We start from the raw sequence: 21,239 nt of genomic DNA, 5'->3' as shown, positions 1-21,239 counted from the left end.
CTAAGAGAAATTGAAAACATATGTCTGACTGTGTTGGTTTTCTAAAAGGAAGAGAATTTTCTCCTGTTTAGCTCACTGTTAGAAAAAGAAACCCCCTGTGCTTGAAACTTCTTTCCAGTGCGTTTGACTTACCCCCCCAGAGCTCTGATATATCTACTGCAGACATAATATAATGCCTACCCCAAGGCTGTGCTTTGAATTGAGATAATTGGAAAGACCTCTGTATCTGAGTCATAATATGATTCTGCAAGTCTTTTACAAGTTGAGGTCTGTACTAACTGTTTTTCTAAACCTGTAAAATATTTTCATAGGTTTGCCTTTAGGACACAATTACTGTTTTCAATAACCTAATATTAAAGGGACTCTGTAGTTTGGTCTAACTGTACTTAGAAGACCTATGTTGATAATCCCCAATATCACAATCCACATTCTAGCAGACAATGCAGGTTGTTGTGTATGTTTATACAGTACAGGACTTACTGTACCATGTCTTTATGTATCAGGTACTTAGAAACTAGGGGTGCAACGATACACAAAATTCACGGTTCGGTTCGATACTTTGGTGTCACGGTTCGATATTTTTTTGATACAAAAAAAATGTTCATGCCTATTTAATTTGTCATTTATTAAAATTATGAATATATATTTTAACTCAAAAGTACAGTTTTGAAATCACTCATCTTTGGAAAAGAGAGTTTATTACAGAGAAATGTCTCTTTCCAAAATAAAAGCTATACTACACGCTTCTTCTGGGCTATATTCTCAGCAGCATATTAAACATATCAGGTCCCCATAAGGAGAATCATGTGCTAACGGCTGTCTAAATGACTCGGGTAAAGTTTGTAGCATGCCTGCTTGTTGTTTTTGTCTGCTTCCACTTGTCTTTGCACTAGGATGATGTCGGAGTAAATGTCCAGTCATATTCGTTGTGTTCCCACTAGTGCTGTCAGCGTTAATCCCGTTGAAATGACGTTAACGCCACAACACGGCAAATCTCGGTTAACGAGTTACCGCAGATCGCCCCGTGCTTGGGGCTGGACGGCGTCAACACGTTAACGAGCAAACTGCGCTAACGCACTAGTTCCCACCAATGTAATTGAGCATTGCGTGGCACATCCAACAAACTGTTTTACTTTTGTCCATGACGCCCTTACCTTCAGGGTCATACGTTACATGAAAACCAAAATAGTTCCAAAGGCCAGATCTGAATGAGGGTGGGGGAGGTTCAATTTGCCATGTTGCAACGAGAGCTTAACTTCTGTCTTGCTAGCTTGCCCTGCGCTCAGTGAATCTGCGTTCGACTACTCCGCCTAGGCTGCACTGTCGAGCGCAAATCCACTGAGCGCTCAACACAGACAGCATCGTCAGTAGAAAAGTTGATAAAATAAAAATTTTGTATTGTTCGATACATATGCGTACCGAACCGAAAGCACTGTTTCGAACGGTTCAATATTGATACGAGTATTGTTGCACCCCTATTAGAAACTGTATTGCTTTGAGAGAATGCCTCACACTGGTGTCCCTTGTGATGTTATATTATTTCATTTTCAATTGTGTAAGCTTTGAAAATTCAAGTTAAGTGGAGTAGACTGAGCTCCTGCTGAGCTAGATGAGTCAGTAGGTCAGTAATGCACATTCTGTATGTTAAGGTTACTGTGAAGAAAACAAATCTTATATATTGTTGCCGAAACATGCAGAAAAGTCAACTGTGGGCGTCCAGTAATTTTCCAGTGTGTATCTTTACTGTTAATTACAATCACACATCTGTTACTGGTCAGTGAAATCCTAGTTTCTGTGTGATTTTTCTATCCTGTACAGCCTCTTTTGTATGGCCCTTTGTAGAGCTGACGGCTTGTTTCGTGTAAAGTCAGGCCGCCTGTCAAGCTGGCTCACTAAATTTGGCACCTTTCTATCTGTACGGTGGTGAGTCACAGGCTAGCCACCATGCTACTCACTAGCTGGGCTACAAGCAAGCCTTTGTGTTGCTAGATAAGCCTCAGCTGTCAGAAAGCCTCAGCATTCTTCCACGGCAAAAAGACCATCCGTCTGTCTGTCTCCTGCCGCCTACTTCAGCTCTTCTGCTGCTCAGTGTCTGTCCTATCTTCATCAACTCAGTTCCTTTTCCCACACTCACTCTGCCTCTCCGCTCTGACGTACTTGTCCTGGAGAATAATGACATAGATTTTCTTTCTTTCTTTGTTTTATGGCATGCATTGGTTTTCTATAAGTATCAGCTGATATTCACTCTGTTGACCGATCATCAACTTCATATATCGCAGTTTTGCACTAAAAATGTGTATGAAAACTCTTACTTTAAACATCAGTATTGACCCACAATCCATTTCTTTCTTATTGATTTCAAATATTTGCGTAGTTCCTACACTATGGCCCTGCTCAGAATGATTACATTATAATAGTGGATCTGCCTGCAGGTCTAGAGCAGGCGCAACCTAAGAAAGAGAAGAAAACCTGCATGGCCAGGCTCATCCTTATAACTTTGTAGAGAAAATGTTTTAATATGATTAGATTAAAGTCATCGGTTGACTTCTATTTCTGGAGGAACTTAGGTTGGTTATGATGTAACCTGTTGCTGTGCTATGATTGTTCTTCATTTTGCCTCTTAGATTTCTACAGAAATAAAATGTGTGGTGGATGTAATGCCATAGATTCATACAGCTTTTCTGATAGCATATAGTATGTTTTATATAATGGGCTCCACTGCCTCAAAGCTTATACATTTGATCGTTCTGCTGCTGCTGTTAAACTGATTGGATACCACACATACCAGTGTTTTACTTCAAAAGCCAAGTCTGAAGTATTTATTAGCTTTGCTATGAAATCAGTGAAGCAGAGCCCCGTTGGGGAACTGGTCAAAGTCTACTGTAGTCCACACAGATTAGTGGCGCCGAGCAAGTCTCTGCACTCAGAGTGCCCTTAACGGCTTTTGGAGTGGAGAAAGTCCCGTCAACGTAGGCCTGCTGTCTGACTGATCAGAGGTGGCAGATGGGGTCGGCTGTTGTGTCTGCTGTTGGCTATGTGTTGCTCAGCTGTTACTAGGCCACGGCATCCCCTCCCCTGGATCTGATTTCACAGTGGAAATATCACCTTCTCTTTCCTGGACTGGGCATGGCTTCTTGTCAGGCGGTGTTAAGTTAGCTGTGTCCTCTGCTAGTTGGCAATAGCAGTTGTTAATGGTCTTCGTACTGGATTTATCCTGCAGGATATTTCACAATAAGAATATCCTTATTTTATTTTTCTCATATTTGCATATGTTTGAGGAATAATAACCACTTAATATTCTGGCATCATATCTTTTTTTTTCACTGTGACAAACCATTATGAATAAGAGAGGAGCTGAAAATAGTGTTTTATGACAAAAGACATTTTACTTGACCCTCAAAATGAACAAGAAATCTATAGATAAGGGCGGGTCTGCTCTGTGCAGTTTTAACCAAATAAAACATGAACATAGAATGTGATACAGCAAACTTCAAGTCCAGGTATCTCTCTGCAGCCACACCAGCTGCTTTTGCACTAAATGCTGCAGAACTAAACCATGGAAACAGAACAGACTCTCCATTTATAGTGGCTCCAGTTTTCAGATACGGGGGAATTAAATTTTCATTAGCCTTCGAAAAGGAGAGTGGAGAGTTAGAGTTTCAGCAGCTCTCTCCCCCTCATGTAGGGAGCAATTTACAGAAAGGATGAGAGCATGGCTAGGTGTTTTTTTACGCCTCTGCTTCTCCATTGGATTGGACCACAGGGAGCTCCGTCAGCTGGATCATTGCTCTGCTCTTCATCCTCGTCTGCCTCTCTCTACTTCATCGCCTTCTTTCTTCTGTATCAGCAGCACAGCATCAGTTGCTCAGTGCTGACTTAGGCCCCTGACTGAGCTGTTACGTAACAGCTACAGTACGCTGTGTGCTCTCCGGGTCCTTTGTGATCGTCTGCTGAGTCACTCAGGTAGACGTCCCAGTGCTGTACTCAGCCTTAGGTGCAGCGTTAATAATGAAGCAGGTGTCATGATGTGTGATGCTTTGATACAAAAAGATCCCAGAAGGAGATTGCTTTTCCAAATATTGTAGCTTTGTTTACTAGTTGTACTATATTAATGGCTGAGGAAGCGATAGAATAAATAGCTTTTTAAATATTTACGGCTCTTCAAAACAAAGGCTCTTATTATGGACAACAGTTCATGGAGCATTTGCCTTTTAAATTTATTTATTTCTGAACTGCATTTGTCATGTTGACAGTCAAAAGAGGAACCTGATCGTCAAAATAATTTCAGTTTCATAGATCAGATTTCTATTTCCGGACTTCTCCTCTGCTCGAGAGGTTTTAGTGATTGGTTTGTTGCCTATTTTTTTTTGCAGGATTACTCAAAAGGCAACTGCTTGAAAATTTAACCAGAAGTGAAGTTGGGCCCAAAATAGAAGTCATTAACTCTTGGAATTGATCCAGATTGAATCTGGATCATCAACACTTAAGAGAGTGCACGATTGGGCATTTTGTGTAATATTTTTCACAAAACCACATCAAGTTGAAATAAAAATGAAATGAGGATTGTTCTGATGTTCTCAAGAAAATGGAGCAGACTCATCCAGACTCTGATATCCTTCTGGAACCCATGAGCTTAATTCAAGCATGGTCTCAAGTGAATTTTTTATCATTGGTGGAGATATGCACCTCTGGAATTATGTTCATGTTTTTGTAAGTAGTGTTAAGTAACACTGCACAAACATATCTGTAACTCCAAGTAGCTAGCAGAGAGGTGCCCGACTCTGGTGCCCAGGGTGTTTAGCCATCTCGGCCTCACAGATTTATAATATCCATCTATCTTTTGTTCAACATCTGGCTCTAATTTTTTTAGTTATATATGAGGTATTAACTCACTGAAAGAGGCATAACTCAAGGTATGCGTTTATTATTACTTTCTTAAGGTTCAGTCACTATAGCTGTACTTTATATTCTGTAAATACAATGGAGATTTGTGTGGGCTCCTGGAATAAGCCTAGCATGTCAGTGTGAAGGTCATACTACCGTGAAGCAGCCTTTTCTCTGTGTCATCCATAGGGGAAATGTGAAGCCCCTATAGCATCTGCAGAATGAGCGAGAGCCACTGCCCCACCAGGGCCCCTCACGCCGTCTGCCTTGCTCTCTGGTTGAGTCAGATTCAGCCTACAGCATAGCTCAGAAGCCTTCGCACACACTCTCTAGGGAGACATTGTCAAGCTAATGGCATAGCCAAATGCAACACCGCAAGTCAGAAAGTAGGCTAAACATTTGCAGTGCACACTGTTTGCTCTAACATGAGTCTTTATAATATTCCATAAACTCATTATTCATATTAATGCGGTGCTGTTTTGGCTTAAAAAGGCTCTCTGGGTATTGCACACAGACAAGTGTCTGCTCAGTGTTTCATTTATCAGCATTCCCTCAGATCTGCTCTGCTCTGCGTCTATCACTGTCTTGCATGCCAGCTATGATGATGTAAGCTACCAAAATGTGGGTAATGACAAGTCTTCCTGCACTGATAAAATGCAAGCTAGATGATTTATAAAACCAGAAATGTACATGCTCCTTTCAATCTAAAAGACCTTAATGTTTTACACATCCTGTTTGTATCCACTTATGGTTCCATTGAGCCTTTATGTGATCATTGTGAGCAAACTTGAGAAACATCCACAACAGACCTAATCATATGTTCTTTTAGTTCTTAGAGAACTCTTTGATATTAACCTCCATGTTTGTTTGTTTCATATCTTTAAATACAGACATACTCTGGGCTTTTCTGCGTGGTCATCAACCCCTACAAGAACCTGCCCATCTATTCAGAGAACATCATTGAGATGTACAGAGGGAAGAAGAGGCATGAGATGCCTCCGCACATTTATGCCATCTCTGAATCAGCATACCGCTGCATGCTTCAAGGTATGTTACACATCTGCTCTTTGGAAATGGACCTTTTGCTATGATTACTTGAAAACTACAGTATGTAAAATAAGTGATAAACACATTTAAAGGTAACTTAACTTATTAGCAAACAGGTATAATGGAAGCTGAAGAATTTTGGTGTTTATCTCACTTGCGAGCAGGATTGGGTTTGCCTGTATAGTGTTGGAGATTAGTGTGTGAATATAGTTGTGTAATGTATGTGGAAGGTCACAAGGTCAGAGAGGTGTCTGTTATCACTGAAGGGGTCAAGTAGCAGATTAACTATGTGGCAGGTTTTCCAGGTGTATGGCTGGGGTCAGTCAGTTAATTGGTAATTGCAGGGTAATGCAAGGCTGTTCAACACAGTCTTTATCCTTTAAACACCAGGCAAAGAGTTTTACATCAAAGCTTTAAGTTGCATCGTTTATTCTTAGCTTGTTCTCACAAATACTGGCCAGAGGTCTGCTAATGTAATGTTTTTGGCTCTCTACATAATTATTTCTCCAAACCATGAACTGATTTGCCTTTTAAACCACTGCAGTATTTTTTCCAAGCTGAAATGAAGACAGAAGTTTACTTTATAATGGTGGCATTTTTAGGAGAGCCTTAGACTGGATGTCTCAGATTAGGAGGGGGACATAAAATGGCATTTTCAGCCCCATGGTAGCTGAGAGCCGTAGCATTTCAACTTTCTAACTCAAGGCTTGGTAGTGCCAAAAGCCAAGGCTTGTTCCTCTGTCTCACTCTTATGGTGAACCATCGTACCATCTGCAATACCGCAGAACCACATGCAGGTTTGAAAGGAAAAAATGTGGTGCTTCAGCTTCCACTGAAATCACAGAACCACTGAGCCATAATCAAACACAGGGCAAAAATAGCGTAAGCTCCTGTATATGTTTGATATATGATGTAATGTAGTCCCAAAGAGTTGAGCTAAAAATCTCATCACTGGGGATGTTTTATAATTTAGGTAGAAATTTCAGTATTGACATCATAGTACAGTGGTATCTTTTACTATGCAGCACATAAGCACGTTTAAGTCTGCACTATGTCTTTAAAAGGTTAGATTTGTGCAGCCAAAACTTCTTACTTTGAATTTTCAGATACTGATTTAGTTTTTTATAGAAACACCGTAGTTCTGAGATCCTCTCCTTTTTGTTCAGTTTGAAAAACATGATTGTTTTGGAAATTTAAGCCAGGTCAGCTAAAAGGTTTAGTATATCATTGCTTTGTTTCAACAGAAAGAGACAGTAGTCTCTTTCTGTGTTTCAGATGAGCGTAATGTGCTGTGAGTTGCGAGAGTGAAGCCTGTAAGCTCCTAATAATGTGTGTAGCGAGAGGCTCGCCTGGTAGACCTGATGCCCTGTGACAAAGGAATTTATAGCAAAAGTAAAGGAGATACAGAAAGGCAGGGCAGACACCGAAGGAGGCAAAGTGAGAAAGCAGGTTTTAAAAACATCAGTCTTCAAGTTGTCATTAACTTGACCTGCAGCACAGATTGGTTTTCATCTTGCAAATACACTGCATAGTTGGTTCATGTCTTGAGCTACAGCTGTTGCATACTTGAACTTACGGTGTAGCTGGAGCTCATCAAAATCCACCCGGCCTGCTGTAGGATAGACAGCAGGAAAAGGTTAATAGAGCATGCATTATTGGAAAAGAGTTGCACAACTTGTTTTGATGGTCTTTTATTGAAGCCCACACTAGTCTCCTTTTTGTAATTCTAAAAATGTCATCATGTGAGCATGATTACAATATAAAGACCCACAAGACACAAGGCCATGACCCAGTTTGAATACCAACTAATTGTTTTTGAATTTCTGATGTAGAAGGACTGCTGTGATAAGCAGAACCTTTATTAGAGTTTATCAGTGTTTAGACAGCTTTAGCCTGTCTGCTCTGAGCCATCGCGGTCACTAGAACAACAGTGTTCATGTCTCCCTGTTGTTTCTCTTGAGTCTTCTTTCACATCTGAGGGTTTTGATTCTTTAAATTGTGTGTTTATTTGTACCTGTTTCAGCTTTATGCGACAGTAAGAGGCCTTTCCCACTAGTACCTGCTCAGTTTTTAGGGTTTTTCATTAGGTGGTAATACCTGGTACCTGGTACTTTTTTTGGAGTACCTATTCGGCCAGGGCTCCAAGTGATCTGAGCTGATGTGGCTTCACTCAATGAGTCATGAGAGCATCACCTCCACAAAATCAAATTAAAATTCAAAACCTGGCAACGAGGGAAATGGCTACACAAAAAAACAACGCTGTGGTCCCTGAGTTTGACCTATATCCATAGACAAAGCAGAAGGCATACCATCACCATACCATGGCATTCGTGTCACATGCAAATGACATCACGGGACTTTCGGCAGTATCACTATAAAAACACTACACGCGTTAGGTGGTGCTGGGTTGTGATGGAAAATGTCCAAAGTCGAGTAGATATAAGTGAAAAAGGGCTATAACTGTCTGGTGGACCTGCTGCAGCTGTAAAGCTTCAGGGTTTGTGTGTCTGACTGATGTGCTGAAGGCTTCCTGTCATGACCTCAGGCTGTTCTCTGGTCTCTGCTTTCAGCGACTCTCGCCACTCCAGGGAAGTCATAACTGGCCAAAAGTCACATTCAGTTATTTAAAAAATAAGAAAATCGCCCACGTTTAGACCATGTGAAGAGGCCCAGCCAGTATATTGAGATATATATCTGCTTGTAGAGGTACATTTGTTTCAACAGAAACATGTCTTTTAATGGATCAAAGTACTAACACATACTAAATAAATCATATCAAATCCGAAGTACCTCCAAATGGGACTTTAACTAACTTCCTCTGAGGCAAGTTGTGAACTCTCTGCCTGCTTTACCACATGGTTGTTGCTGAAAGATTTCAGGCCTAAATTGACCTTGGATCTGATTTTTAAAGTTTGGTTTTGGAACTTTTAAGGTGGCTCGTGTAGAGTTAGATCCCAAAGTTCTGGGAAAACAAATTTATATAACATGAGGTTAATGTTGCACCTTAATTATATAGCTCCTGTCTTTGTATATTTTCTTCAATGTGGTTTTCAAAACTTTGAATACACACACACACACACTCAGTCTTACCGGCCTGTTGTGCCTTCAGAATGTGTTTGTCTCGATATAGGACACCTCTCTGGTGCCATCATTCTTCTCTCTGACCCCCTTTCTCTCTGTTCATTCTTTCGGACCCCTCACAACAGGCAGGGCAAACCAGGCAGTGGAATGAGGTCATCGCTGCTCCAGCTCTCCATACCTCACTGTGTTAAATTATGCGAGCTGAGTCATTGTCAAGTTCTCATAGTTGTCCAAGCAGCCTGTTGCCCACTGCTGGGCTGCTGTGAGCAGAGGTAGATCACCGTGGATACCGATGTGTTTATCTGTATATGCAACTAAAATAACCTACCCCTGGGATCTTGAATGGAGGTGTCACTCTGAGTGGCACTATTTAGCTGGCTGCTTCTGTATGAATCTACTTCAGCCTTTTTAATATTTCTGCAGTCTTGTTCAGGATGTCTTTTGTAGCTCCATCTCAAACTATTTGGGATCTCCTACTGATTTCTTTCTCCTCTCAGCAAGTAGAGCAGCTGGCCTCTCTTATTTCTACCCCTTTACTGTTTCACTTACTAGTTTGTTCAGTCCCTTTCTTCCTTTCAACCAGAATGTTTTGGCTCTGAAGACACTGAAGAGGAAAAATTCCCCAAGTCCTTAAAAGCATTTTGGTCGCCTTTCACTTAACATGAAAAATACAAACCGCAGCTCTGCTGGAAACTCTGTGGCAGCGCAGTTTTCTTTGTTCCTTCTGTCTCAGGCTTTGATTAGGAAACACAGGAGAACAAGTGTGGGGAATGTCCACATTCTCATCCCTTCTCCGTGTCAGGATGAAGCCAGGGTTAGACCCCTGTTTAATTGACAACACCGTGTCTCAGTTTTCTCTTATTTCACCTCTCAACTGCTCAGGCCACAAGGCTCAGTTCATGACAGATTTGTCCGTAAGTATTGTAAGTATGCATTTGTGTTTTGTGTTCAGCAGTTTTCATCCATATTTTTTATCCTTTTATGAGTTAGTTGTCTGTTTCTTACTGCTGCTTCACTCTATGAGAAGAGTGCGCCTCACACTCAGGTTGGAACTGTATAATATAGTCATGTTACTGCCACTCGACTCACTTACAGGACTGGTAAGTGAATGCCACAGATAGTCACATATACTGACTGCACTCCATAGGAGTAATTTGCTTGTCAAAAAAGGGCAATATGAGTGCATCCATTTATGAGTCTTTCTTTTTTCTGTATGCAACACAGCCTGGTTTGCAGCCTCACATCAACAAATTTGAAAAGCAGATTTTACAGTGAGATTATTTTTATTTTGATCTCCATCACATGGTAGAGATCCAGCACATCTGAGAACACAGATGGTACTGTAGACACAACCTGTTTAGAAATAACTAAAAAAAGAAAAGCAAACCTACTGTCTCCTTCTACTGTAAAGACATTTTCTTTGCTTAGGTATTGTAGATCTCATTCCATATTTATTCTATATACTCATCCTGACGTCAGTGTGATGAGCATCTGTCAGTATAAGGGAAATCTACTGTTAATGTTAGGTGTAAATTCACACAAAACCCATTGTGATTTGAATGGGAGGTGAGCCTTTATAGAGTGAATGCAACCTCAGAAATTAAAGTAATGCTATCACAAAACTTTTTCTTAAACATGAGAACTACAAGTCCCTCACTAAAGAATGCAGTGCATTTCCCTTAGTATAGGTCAGGGGTCGGCAATCCTGGGCACGCGTGCCAGGGTTAACTGATGGCACGACCATAGCTGGACTGGCCATCAGGTATACCGGGCATTTGCCCGGTCGGTCGAAGCGCTTTGGGGTCCTTAGGGACTAGAAAAGCGCTATACAAATGCAGGCCATGGTGATTTTTAGTTTTTATGGGCCGATGATTTTTTTTTTCTTGTAACGGCATGAACAATTAAAGGTGGTGGATTGGCCAGATGCTGGCAGATATGTAAAAATGTCAGTTGTTTGCTGGTGGCTATGGCGGAGCTCCCACAGAGGGCAGCAGGTGGGTGAGGGAAAGGGGAGGCAGGAGGAGGAGAGACGCGAGGCGGCCACCGGTCCGAGTGTCAGGTGAACTGAACTTCAGGTGATAAGTTATGACCTGCAGTCTATCTGGGTCAGATATAAACCAAGTTTATGTGGAGTTTATTTTAGTTCTGCTGACTTTTTACAGTCAGTTAGAATAACTCGTACTGCGTACTAGCTAGCATGATGGAGTTTCTATGCAGCTGGGTGGGTGCTTTGATGTTACTGATGTTGAACTTTATTTAATTCACAAAGTTTGTTAGTAGAGTTTCCAACCGTCCCGTAAAAAATGGAATGATCCCTCATTCAGAGAAAATATTACGCGTTTCGTATTGAGCTGAAAAGGAACACAGTTTGTCCCGTACTTCAGCTACAATGGGAAAAAAGGCACAAAGCTGGACTTTTTCTGCGTCTTTACACTGTCAGCTGCTTCTTCTTCTCTCATTCTCTCCCCCTCCCTCCCCTGTTGTTACTTCAATCATGAAACTGATCAATGATCAGCTGATCGGCTTTTCTCTCTTGTTTGTTTATCGCCCACTTTGCGCCAGAAAGAGGAAACCAGCGGAGGTCGCGTTAAACAACAGCAGCATGTTTAAGCTTGATCAGCTGTTGTTAGAATTTATTGAATATTAATTTCTAGTATCAGATGATGTTTGCTGGAGCCACAGCTGTAAAAGCTGCTGGTCCTGATATCAGTTTGGATATGTGGTGAGAGGGAAACATGAAACCAGGAGATGTCCTTACTGAATCATCAGAGCTGAACAGGTGATGGAGAAACAGGTTTACCTTTTAGGTCACATGAATGAGTTGAAGGGAAGTTATGAACTGTTTCTGAGAGACAAATAACACCAAGATCCTTTGTAGCTGACAGCTGGTAACTTGTGCAGGGGCGGGTCTAGCAAGGTTTTGCCAGGGGGCTAGGTAGGGCATCAACAGGGAAAGGGGGCACAAAGAAATACTTTTCTTTCTTATTCTCATTTAAAATGTCTAGCTTTTAATAAATAATTATCTGAATCTTACAATCAAAGTTTTTATCTGATGTAAAATGTATAGAAATCATATATATACCAATAAGACTGTACATCACTGTCACAACAGCATTTGTCTTCATTCAAAGGCTTTATGGCTTTTCTTGTAATACCTGGTGGGCCGGTCTCTAGTCAAAATGCCTGGGCAGATTTTTTTTGTCCCAGTCCAGCCGTTGGCATGACACGCAGTGAGTTAATCTGAGAATGTGGATTAAAAAATAAATGGCCGGGCCAGCGATGCACATCACAAATTAGCTCGCATAGACAGACTAGTTCTGCAGGTTCTTAATGACGGTATCTTAGCTAACAACCCCAACTACCAGATTCAACTTGTAATTGCCTAAAAATAACTTACCAGTGAGAGGGACATTGCTAGCTGGCAGTTTTTTCAAGCGATGTTGAAATTTCCACATTCCGACACTTCAAATGCTTCAGGAGCACCGCGGAAATACACGTATACATCTGTAGACTCGAGACAGAATTCACAATGCGTTTTCGGGACTTTCCGGCATATGGACCAGTTTTTTCTTTACTGACCAAACCAGAAAGCTTTAATGAGCAGCTGGATTTGTTTCGCATTAACTGGCTAAGTTAATGCCAATTAATGTGACTTCGAAATGCAGCTGATTAAAATGAAAAGCTCGACTCTGTGGGGGTCCAAGTTTGCAGAACTACGAACGCAGCTGGGATGCATAGCTGTGCGTGTTCATGGAGCTTGCATTTTCACCTGCTGGACATCACTAACTGACTAGTTTAACTGTCTTCAAAACATTGCAGAGGCCTTATTGACAGTATTTGGCTCTAAATATCTGCGTGAGCAGATTTTCTCTCACATGAGTGTCCTCAGGTAGCCGTCTGAATGCTGGACACTCGGAGACCTGTGTCTCTGAGTGGGAGACCAGAGATCACATTAACATGTGTATCTCTGTATTAACAAACATGTCATATTGGCCCAGTTCATTTTTCTTATCATTGTTGTGAGATCTGTTGTATAGTTCATTTGCTGTTACGGGGTTCTTGTTATGGATAAAAAGTCTTTTTTTGTTTCAAAATAGCTGATAACTATTCGCTGATAGCTGCAAACATCTGCAAACAAATGTAATTCTATAAAGTTGTTCTATATAGTGTGTAACTGTTATTATAGAGCATTATTAAATTATTGCTAATGCAGTTATATGGCACATTGACTTCTGAGGAAATTTTAGATGGCACTCATCATCGGAAAGGTTGCCACCCATGGTATAGGTTATTTTTATCCAAATACAAATCACATATTAAAAGCAGGCGACACTGAGTCAGATAGACTGGAATGTCTCCATCACAATGTCGTGTAGATAACTGAGGGAGGAAGAGGAGACATATTTAGCTTTTTTCACTATTGGTTGCTGACGTCCTCCTATTTTTAGTTTATAGCTATTATACTTATACTTATATCAAATCTGTCAATTAAAACTGCACATAAATGTTCTTAATTAAATATGCCATTTAGGTGCATTACCCTTTATTTAACCTTTTTAGGAGGAATTTTCCCTTTACTTGATGAGGCACAGCTGCAGATGTATTGGTTTTAAGCTCTGTAAGACAAACTGTGGGACATCTAAATATAGCTGCACTGCGATGTATACACATGCACTGCAGCCCTGAACTTGCCTAGTCATTTCCCAGCAGAGGTGCAAGTGAGAACACAAATGTCTGAAGTCATAGTAGACATTAATTAGGTTTTTAATCTGCCATCTTTCCAGTACAATACATCTGTGTGATGTTATATTGCACTGATTTGTGCTGATGTTATAACAACGCTGGAAAAAGTCTAATCAGTTTGTCCAATTAATGAGAACACAGAGGATGAGAACCATCTCCTGCTGTGTGATAATGTCTTAACCTTATCGCCCCAGTGTGTTTTAGTTTTTGTTTTGAAATGTGTAGTGTTGTGTTGTTAAAAACAGGTCTGCAGATACTGGGAAAAACACTGTTGTGGTATATGTTTAGTTTCTCTTCCTCCCCAGAGTTGCAGATACACCTATATATGAAATATCTCCCCAGCAAAGCAGAGAAGGAAGATTCAGAGGTAACAAAACAGTCACAGAAGTGGAAAATGTCTTGGAACACAGAGATGTGAAGGAGGTGGGCTGTGCTGAAAGAGTTTGGGGGGGGGGCATAGAGACGTTAATTTTGAAGGGGATCCTTGGAAAGGGTTGCACAAGAATAAAAGATGGCAGAGCCCAACAGACAGGATCAAAGTTTAAGGAGGAATAACTACGAGGGAAGAGGAAAGACGGCAAAGACTGAAAAGGAGTCAGTGATGGAGATGGGTAAAAAGGAAGAAGGGGCAGAAGCGACACAGTTTATGGGGAAATGGAGTAGAGGGTACAGGGGAAAGGCAGAGGGGGTGGCTAGCATTGTGCCTCACAATGGGGGCTTTGTGCAGTCTGGAGGGGGCTGGGACCAAGGCCCTGTGAGTGTGGGTGCAGGCAGGGAGGCCTGGAGTACAGAGTGCTTCCCTGGGAAATGGGGCCACTTGTTGGGGCAGTGAGGGCTCGAGTGGCGTGCTGGTGAGGGGCACACCCAAGATCTGACTGACAAGACAGGTGTGTGTGTGTGTGTGTGTGTGTGTGTGTGTGTGTGTGTGTGTGTGTGTGTGTATTGAGGAGGGGGGGCAGTCAAAATGACTGTCTATACTCCGAACATACTGAAGCTATAACTTCCAGGGAAAGGGTGAAGCTTGTTCAAACAGCATACTTGGATGAGTGTACTGCAAATATACTCCGACTCATACAAGCACACACACACAAATATATGTGAGGGGATGAGTCTTTAATGACAGGCAGCTGCGGAGTTCGTGGAGGATAAAATCATTTTTCTGTTTGGGGGTCATACATCATTTCTGATTTATGGTTACAGTCCTCTCCATGTGTAAACACTTATAGTTTTCTCCTACCTAACCTGGACAGGGGCAAGGTCCAGAAAGCTGTTCTCTGTCAGTTATCTTGGTATCCTTGGTGTCTGACATGGCTTCTTTTTTTTTTTAACTACAAGTTGATGGACTTCAGAGTCTTGGTAGAAATGTAAAAATTCCTTAACTGTGTATGTTAAGAAGAATAAATGTATTATTTCTGCTTAGTTCACTGATTTGACTTTATCGCCCTTTATTGTCATTGTACATGTACAACAAAATTGTGGATTGTGTTTTATTGCCCAGTGCCATAGTGTCACTTTTCTAAAAGGATATTTTTTGAGCTTTTTAGCCTTTATTTGGCAGGAATGTAGATGCATCATATGCCTGAATAAATGGATCCCTACTTAAAATGGTTCAAATATTTTTTTTATTACAGTTTTGTGGATTTCCTTTTAGGGATACCAAAACCTCTTGGGTTTGATAATCTTTTCCTAAACCTAACCAAATAGATTTGCTGACTAAACATAACCAAAGAGCATCTGGAAAACATTGACACAATTACTACCTCGGTCTGGGTGAAAGTCCTGTTTTTGGCCTACCTATGCATCTCTAGTTTTTATAGCTCTGTATTTATTTCAAGCCCCAAATGTATAACTATCTGCGTGAGATAGGCATTAGTCTACTATGTGTAGATAACACTCTCAGCCCGAACACGGTGCCAATGTTTGAAAAGAGTGGTGAGGAGATGATTTAAGGTGGAGTCACTGTCATATATTCCCCTCGTTCTTCGATAGTGTTGTCATCAGAGAAGCATAGCACTGATGCCAGAAGCCTCAGCAGTACAGATACGATTACCTGCCGTCACTGCTCTCTCTCTGACAAACTCATAACCCTCTGAAGGCAAGAGAGAAAAGCAGATGACTGCTCCATCACTGGGTTTAATGAGCAACTGATTACATGTGCATATTTACTGATCTGTAAGGTAAATATATGCACAGCAGTGTAGCTACAGTACAAGGCTGCAAATCACTTTTTCCATTTTTGAGTTAACAATTACTCTCATAATTTCTCTTTTGAGAATTTACTCCACTTCTACTTGTTGCTGTTGCACAACATTAAGTTTGACTTATATTAGTTACACCCACTAGATTTTTGCTTAACCTTGTTACAATAAATCTGAAAATGTATTTTTTTAAACATCTTCTTTCACTCGTTTTATCAGAGTCAGTCATCATCACACTGATACATTTTTCTCCCTATGATTGAATCCCTTTTCCCCCCTGTGTGTCTGGAATTCCTGTGGGGCTGCAGAGCTTAGCGCTATGATATCAGAGGTACCAGCATAAACACACACACAAACACGTGAAAACCGCCTTGTCCTGTTGGATTATGGCAGGCCTAGCCATCACAAAGAACCACTGTGGACCAAACAAGCCCCCCCGATGGCTGCCATCTGCAATCGATTACATTGCCAAACGCTTGCTGCCATATCTTCCGCAACTGCATTCTCTCCCCTTTCAAGCTCTGTTGGGAAAAACAAACCTGTGCGTATGTCACATCTATAGTTATGCAGCTCAGTGCGTCCACTGTCTTGAAAATTTGTCTTAGGGATAATGTGGATAGTATTTTGAGGGATTTTTGACAGTTGGTAGCCATGCTGATCATGAAGGAGTTGTCCCTGATGTTCCACAGAAGAAGTAGAACAAGAAAGGTTTCAAACGTCTTAGTTATTTTATATTATGTTCCCTACTATGCGATAGAGGTTTTAATAGTAAACAGGCAGGTTGGTCCACTAAAAACATTATCTTTGGACTTCAGAGAAATCGCAGGTTTCTCATTTGTACTCTGCACTAGAACAGCGATAATCTTGTTTTAGTCAATGATGATCTAAATAGTGACTGAGCATATCAGAAGAGGAGACTGAATCCCACCCTCATTTGCTATTGTTGGAAATGGGAACATGACTGTGTGTTTCTGCTATTTGACAGCGCTAGTACTTTGTCTGGTATGGCCACTGTGTTCACTGAACCAAAAAAGTAGATTAAGTCTCAGCGTTGCTATGTCTCTCTACTCCATGTAGTATCCCATGTGTATGGATTTAGTGTTAATGTATTGTGTTTCTTTTGTCAACCCGCTTGGACAATTTTTTTCCAAAATGGAATTTTCAGGCAGTGTTTGAATATGAATATCTTGAAAAGCATGAAATTTTCACTGGCCTTTCTTACCGTCAAAATGAGTCATGATATATATCTCAAGTACTGGCTACTTAAAAAATGAAATACAAATTTAAGCAGTTCTACAAAGTATCAGTATTTATTTATAGTTCAGGAAGTATAAATAAAAGAAAAAAAAAATTAAACGAATGACAAAACAAACTGATTTTCTCAGTTATAGTTAAAGATCTTTTACATTTTTATTCCAATTAAGCTATCTATTGTTATTTTAGTTTTAGCCAGTACTGAAACATTTTTTGATGTATTTGTCCCAAATTACAGATTCTGGTTCATTCTGATAGCAATAAAGGCCAATGAAAATTTCAGGCTTTTATCTTTAATAGTTTTCAAAATATTCATGCCTCAGAGTTCAGTGTACAAAAAAAGGCCTGAAAGTGGGTCAACAGACCATTTTTCAAAAAATATCTTTTTAATAGTATTGATATATAATTCATAAATTTATACCAATAATTGTAAATGTTCAAACTTTGTAACCAAAAATTTTTTATGCAAAATGGAGATGGTCAAGCAGAAGGCCCGTGGAATGGCTCATATGTTAAACTGACCAGACTCACGAAAATAGCATGTTTACTCTTTTCTCTTGTCATAGTAACTGAACAAGGGATACTTTTTAAAATAATTTATCCTTTTCAAATTTGTTAAAGCCTAATGTTTTACATATTATTATGGGCCTACAACTTTAAGCCTGGTTGACAGGTGACTAGTTTTGGTTAAGTGAAACTTTATTATCCTAACAGGTTGTTACTTAGCACTCCACCCACTAAACTTAACATGGCCACTCCTGTTTCCAAAACCAACATGGCAGCAGCCAAAATACCAAAGCAGAGGCTTCAGGATGCAGACTCCATTCACCAATAGGCAGGTAGTTCATGTTTCATAGACATTCTATGCCCCACAAAGTTGATTCTGTTCATGTGGACGTAGCGTTTTCAGTCTAAGACTGAGGAAGAAACTTGGATGAGTTTCCCCCACTGAAAAGTCTACATCCAGATGAACAGGATCAACTTTTTGAGATTTACCCGCCTGAATGATTGGGCATGCATCAACACATACTATGGTTGCAATCATTCTCCAAAACATATTTAGGTGAATTCATGTAAGCACAGGATTAGCTGTGTCCATGGATGCTGAGATGCAGTGCTTCTCATTTCAACTCAATTTGGTTAATGGTTCAATTTACAGATGTCTTCATCCTGTTTATGTTCTGATACCATTACAAAAGGATGTTGATCTGTAAACTGCTGTTCCTCGTTCGTCATGGTCTGTTTGGACAGCGCTGTTCTTTATTTAATAATCTGAATGGTTACTCTTCAAAGCTGATGCCAAATTTAGATCATAGAAGATCATCAGATCGCCCACAGATGTGCTCCACACCACTCCAGCACCTCTTCATGAGAAACATGTGGGAACTGGGTGTAAACTCCTTTCCCTCTCACATTGTCTCTATCTCTGTGTCTATCTCGATACCCCTCATTTTCTCTTCTTTGAAAAATGTGCTTTGTGGGACTCAACATAGGAAAGACTCCAGAAGCCTACTCCCTGTGGAGTCCAGCTCAGACAGAATAACACAGGCTCTACATGTCGAACCCAAGCCGACGGGACGTGGGGCCGAGAATATTAATTTGACATGCAGAAGTCTCTACATTCCAATCATATGCAACACTTTCTCAGACTTCCTCTAACCTTTTTTTCACAGACAGCCATGCAGTGTTACAAATGTTTTTGGGGTTAAGGTTGTCTTGGCTCTTAGTATGAGCGCACACTGATACTGTCTGTTGATACAGTCTAAAATGCTTTAGATATATCAGTCTTAATATGCCTGCTAGGTAATCTAATAAATAATAATAGTGTATATTTTATAGGTTGATATATTGGTGAAGTGGTTAGCCTTACAGCAAGAAGATCCTCTGTTTGAATCTGCTGGCTGGAACCTTTTGTTGTGGAGTTCTCCGACTTCCTCCCACAGTCAAAAGGCATGGATGTTAGGTGAACTGGCAGTTCTAAATTGGCAGCAGGTGCAAATGTGAGTGTGTCTCTGTTAGATAGACTGGTGAATAATACAAGGTGTACCCTGCCTCCTGCCACATGACAGCTGGGATAGGCTCCAGTAACCTGGAACTGAATAAGCTGAGGTGGATGGATAGATTTTATATTGCCATGAAAAAGGCTTTCTATGAGATTAGCTTAAGTGGGTATTATTCCTAAGAATCTTGTTTACAAAGGGTTGTAGATTTTCTGTCCTTCCGTTTCCAGTAGTGTGTTTGAAAAACGGTATAATTGTTAGTAGGGCTGCTCGATTATGGCAAAAATGATAATCACGATTATTTTCACTGAAATTGAGATCACGATTATTTGACGATATTTATTTAACCCTTTAAGACCTACCATAGAACCAAGTCCGCCAGAGCTTATATTATTTTTTTACATGTTGTAGTGCCATTTGTGGGAGCATTTCAAGTTGCTATACATCAATACAACTGTTATAGCCCAAATTTTAATAATATGTCTGCATTAAGTCCATAGTAATTACATTAATTGCAAAAAAGCGCAATAAACTACAAAAAAAATTGAAAATCTTTTTTTTTTTTTTTTTACATATATTTCTACTTGGAGAAATTTAAGAGGTTTATCCCTCAAAACTAAATACAAAAAAGTTGCAAAAAATAGTTTACAACAACAGGAAATTTATTTTGATCCTATGATGCAAATTTGCAAAGAAAACAGCAGGTGCATCAAAATAAACTATTTCCAGCAGTGCAATTTGAGTTCTAAGCATCACGGAATCTATTCAGAAAAGTCAAACATGACTTATAAAAACACCAGTATAGGTATAGGCCTACAAGTAAAAAACTACATTTTCCGCGAAAATGATGTCACTTCCGGTTTCGGGCAGGAAATGCGACAGTTCACGTTGACGTGTTTTTCAATGTGGGAAGTGTTAAGAACAGCTGATCAGATCGGCAAAGTGTTTCTGGAATATTATGTTTTTGTTCCTGCAAGTGCTTTTTATGCAATTTTTGCAAAGCTTTATGTGGAAGCAAACCGTGACTTAGGACAAGCTGATGGCATAAGATGTAAGTACAACTCCTCTGGTTTCATATGCAAAACAAATTATTGCGCTAGCTTACACGGTTCAGGTTCTACAGGGATTTAAAAATAGTTACACAAAACGGAGCGTGCTGCTCTGACTGGCTTTAAAGGGTTAATAATAACAATGTATTGAATAATGACTTTAAAAAATAATATAAAATAGTGTGCAAATACGGATAACAGTGCAAATGTTTGCAATATAAGAAATAAATGAAAAATGTAAACATCTATGTTTAGTGAACTTTGCAGTGTTGCTCTGTGGTGCAGCTACGACACCATAGCAAAGTTTACACACTGTGTCTACTTGATCCACGTCTGACTCCGCAAACCCATAATGTTTCCACACCACTTAAGTTTTTTTTTTTACCTCTCTTTTCAACCAACGGCAGTCACTCTCCTGTCCAAATAACTTCTGCTTAGCTTTCCGAGCTTTCCTCGGGTCCTCTTAATTGTTGTGATGCGTGTTCGAAATGCAGAGAGGTGCGCTCGATTTACCACACGGAGCAGCGCGAGAGTAAAGCACGAGGGAGGGAGGGGCTAATAATCGGCTCAGTCATTTTTAATGATCGTTGAAAGCCCAGATCGTAATCGTGATTAAAATTCGATTAATTGAGCAGCCCTAATTGTTAGCTGCAGCTTTGTCTCATCTTAAAACTGTGGCTGTTGTGAAAATCCAAATTCCTCCTTTCATGCCAAAGACAGTTGAATACACTTCTTATCAGCCGGTATCCCAAATGTAGTTACATACTCCACTCTTTCCCATTGTGTCCTCACACTCCTAACTATATGTATGTCTAATAAGGGAAAAATGCCAAAAGATTTAGCATTTTATAAAAAATAAAAATTCATCCTTGTGGTTTAAAATGTGTGTGAGAGAGAGAGAGAGAGAGAGAGAGAGAGAGAGAGAGAGAGAGAGAGAGAGAGAGAGAGAGAGAGAGAGAGAGAGAGAGAGAGAGAGAGAGAGA

The 21,239-nt window shown here is 40.3% G+C and overlaps 1 protein-coding gene across 3 annotated transcripts in view; it reads left to right on the top strand.

The window, feature by feature from the left end:
* The window catches only part of LOC101471213 (myosin-10), a 67,520-nt gene that overhangs the window by 3,645 nt on the left and 42,636 nt on the right, over positions 1-21,239 (top strand). For all 3 annotated transcript variants that reach the window (XM_004563009.6, XM_004563008.6, XM_012922345.5), the window contains exon 3: positions 5,775-5,931. In XM_004563009.6, the coding sequence (XP_004563066.1) occupies positions 5,775-5,931 (157 nt within the window). The remainder of the gene's footprint in view (positions 1-5,774; positions 5,932-21,239) is intronic.

This window comes from Maylandia zebra, linkage group LG4 (assembly GCF_041146795.1).
Source record: "Maylandia zebra isolate NMK-2024a linkage group LG4, Mzebra_GT3a, whole genome shotgun sequence".
Lineage (NCBI taxonomy): Eukaryota > Metazoa > Chordata > Actinopteri > Cichliformes > Cichlidae > Maylandia > Maylandia zebra.
This window is presented reverse-complemented; position numbering and strand designations above follow the sequence as displayed.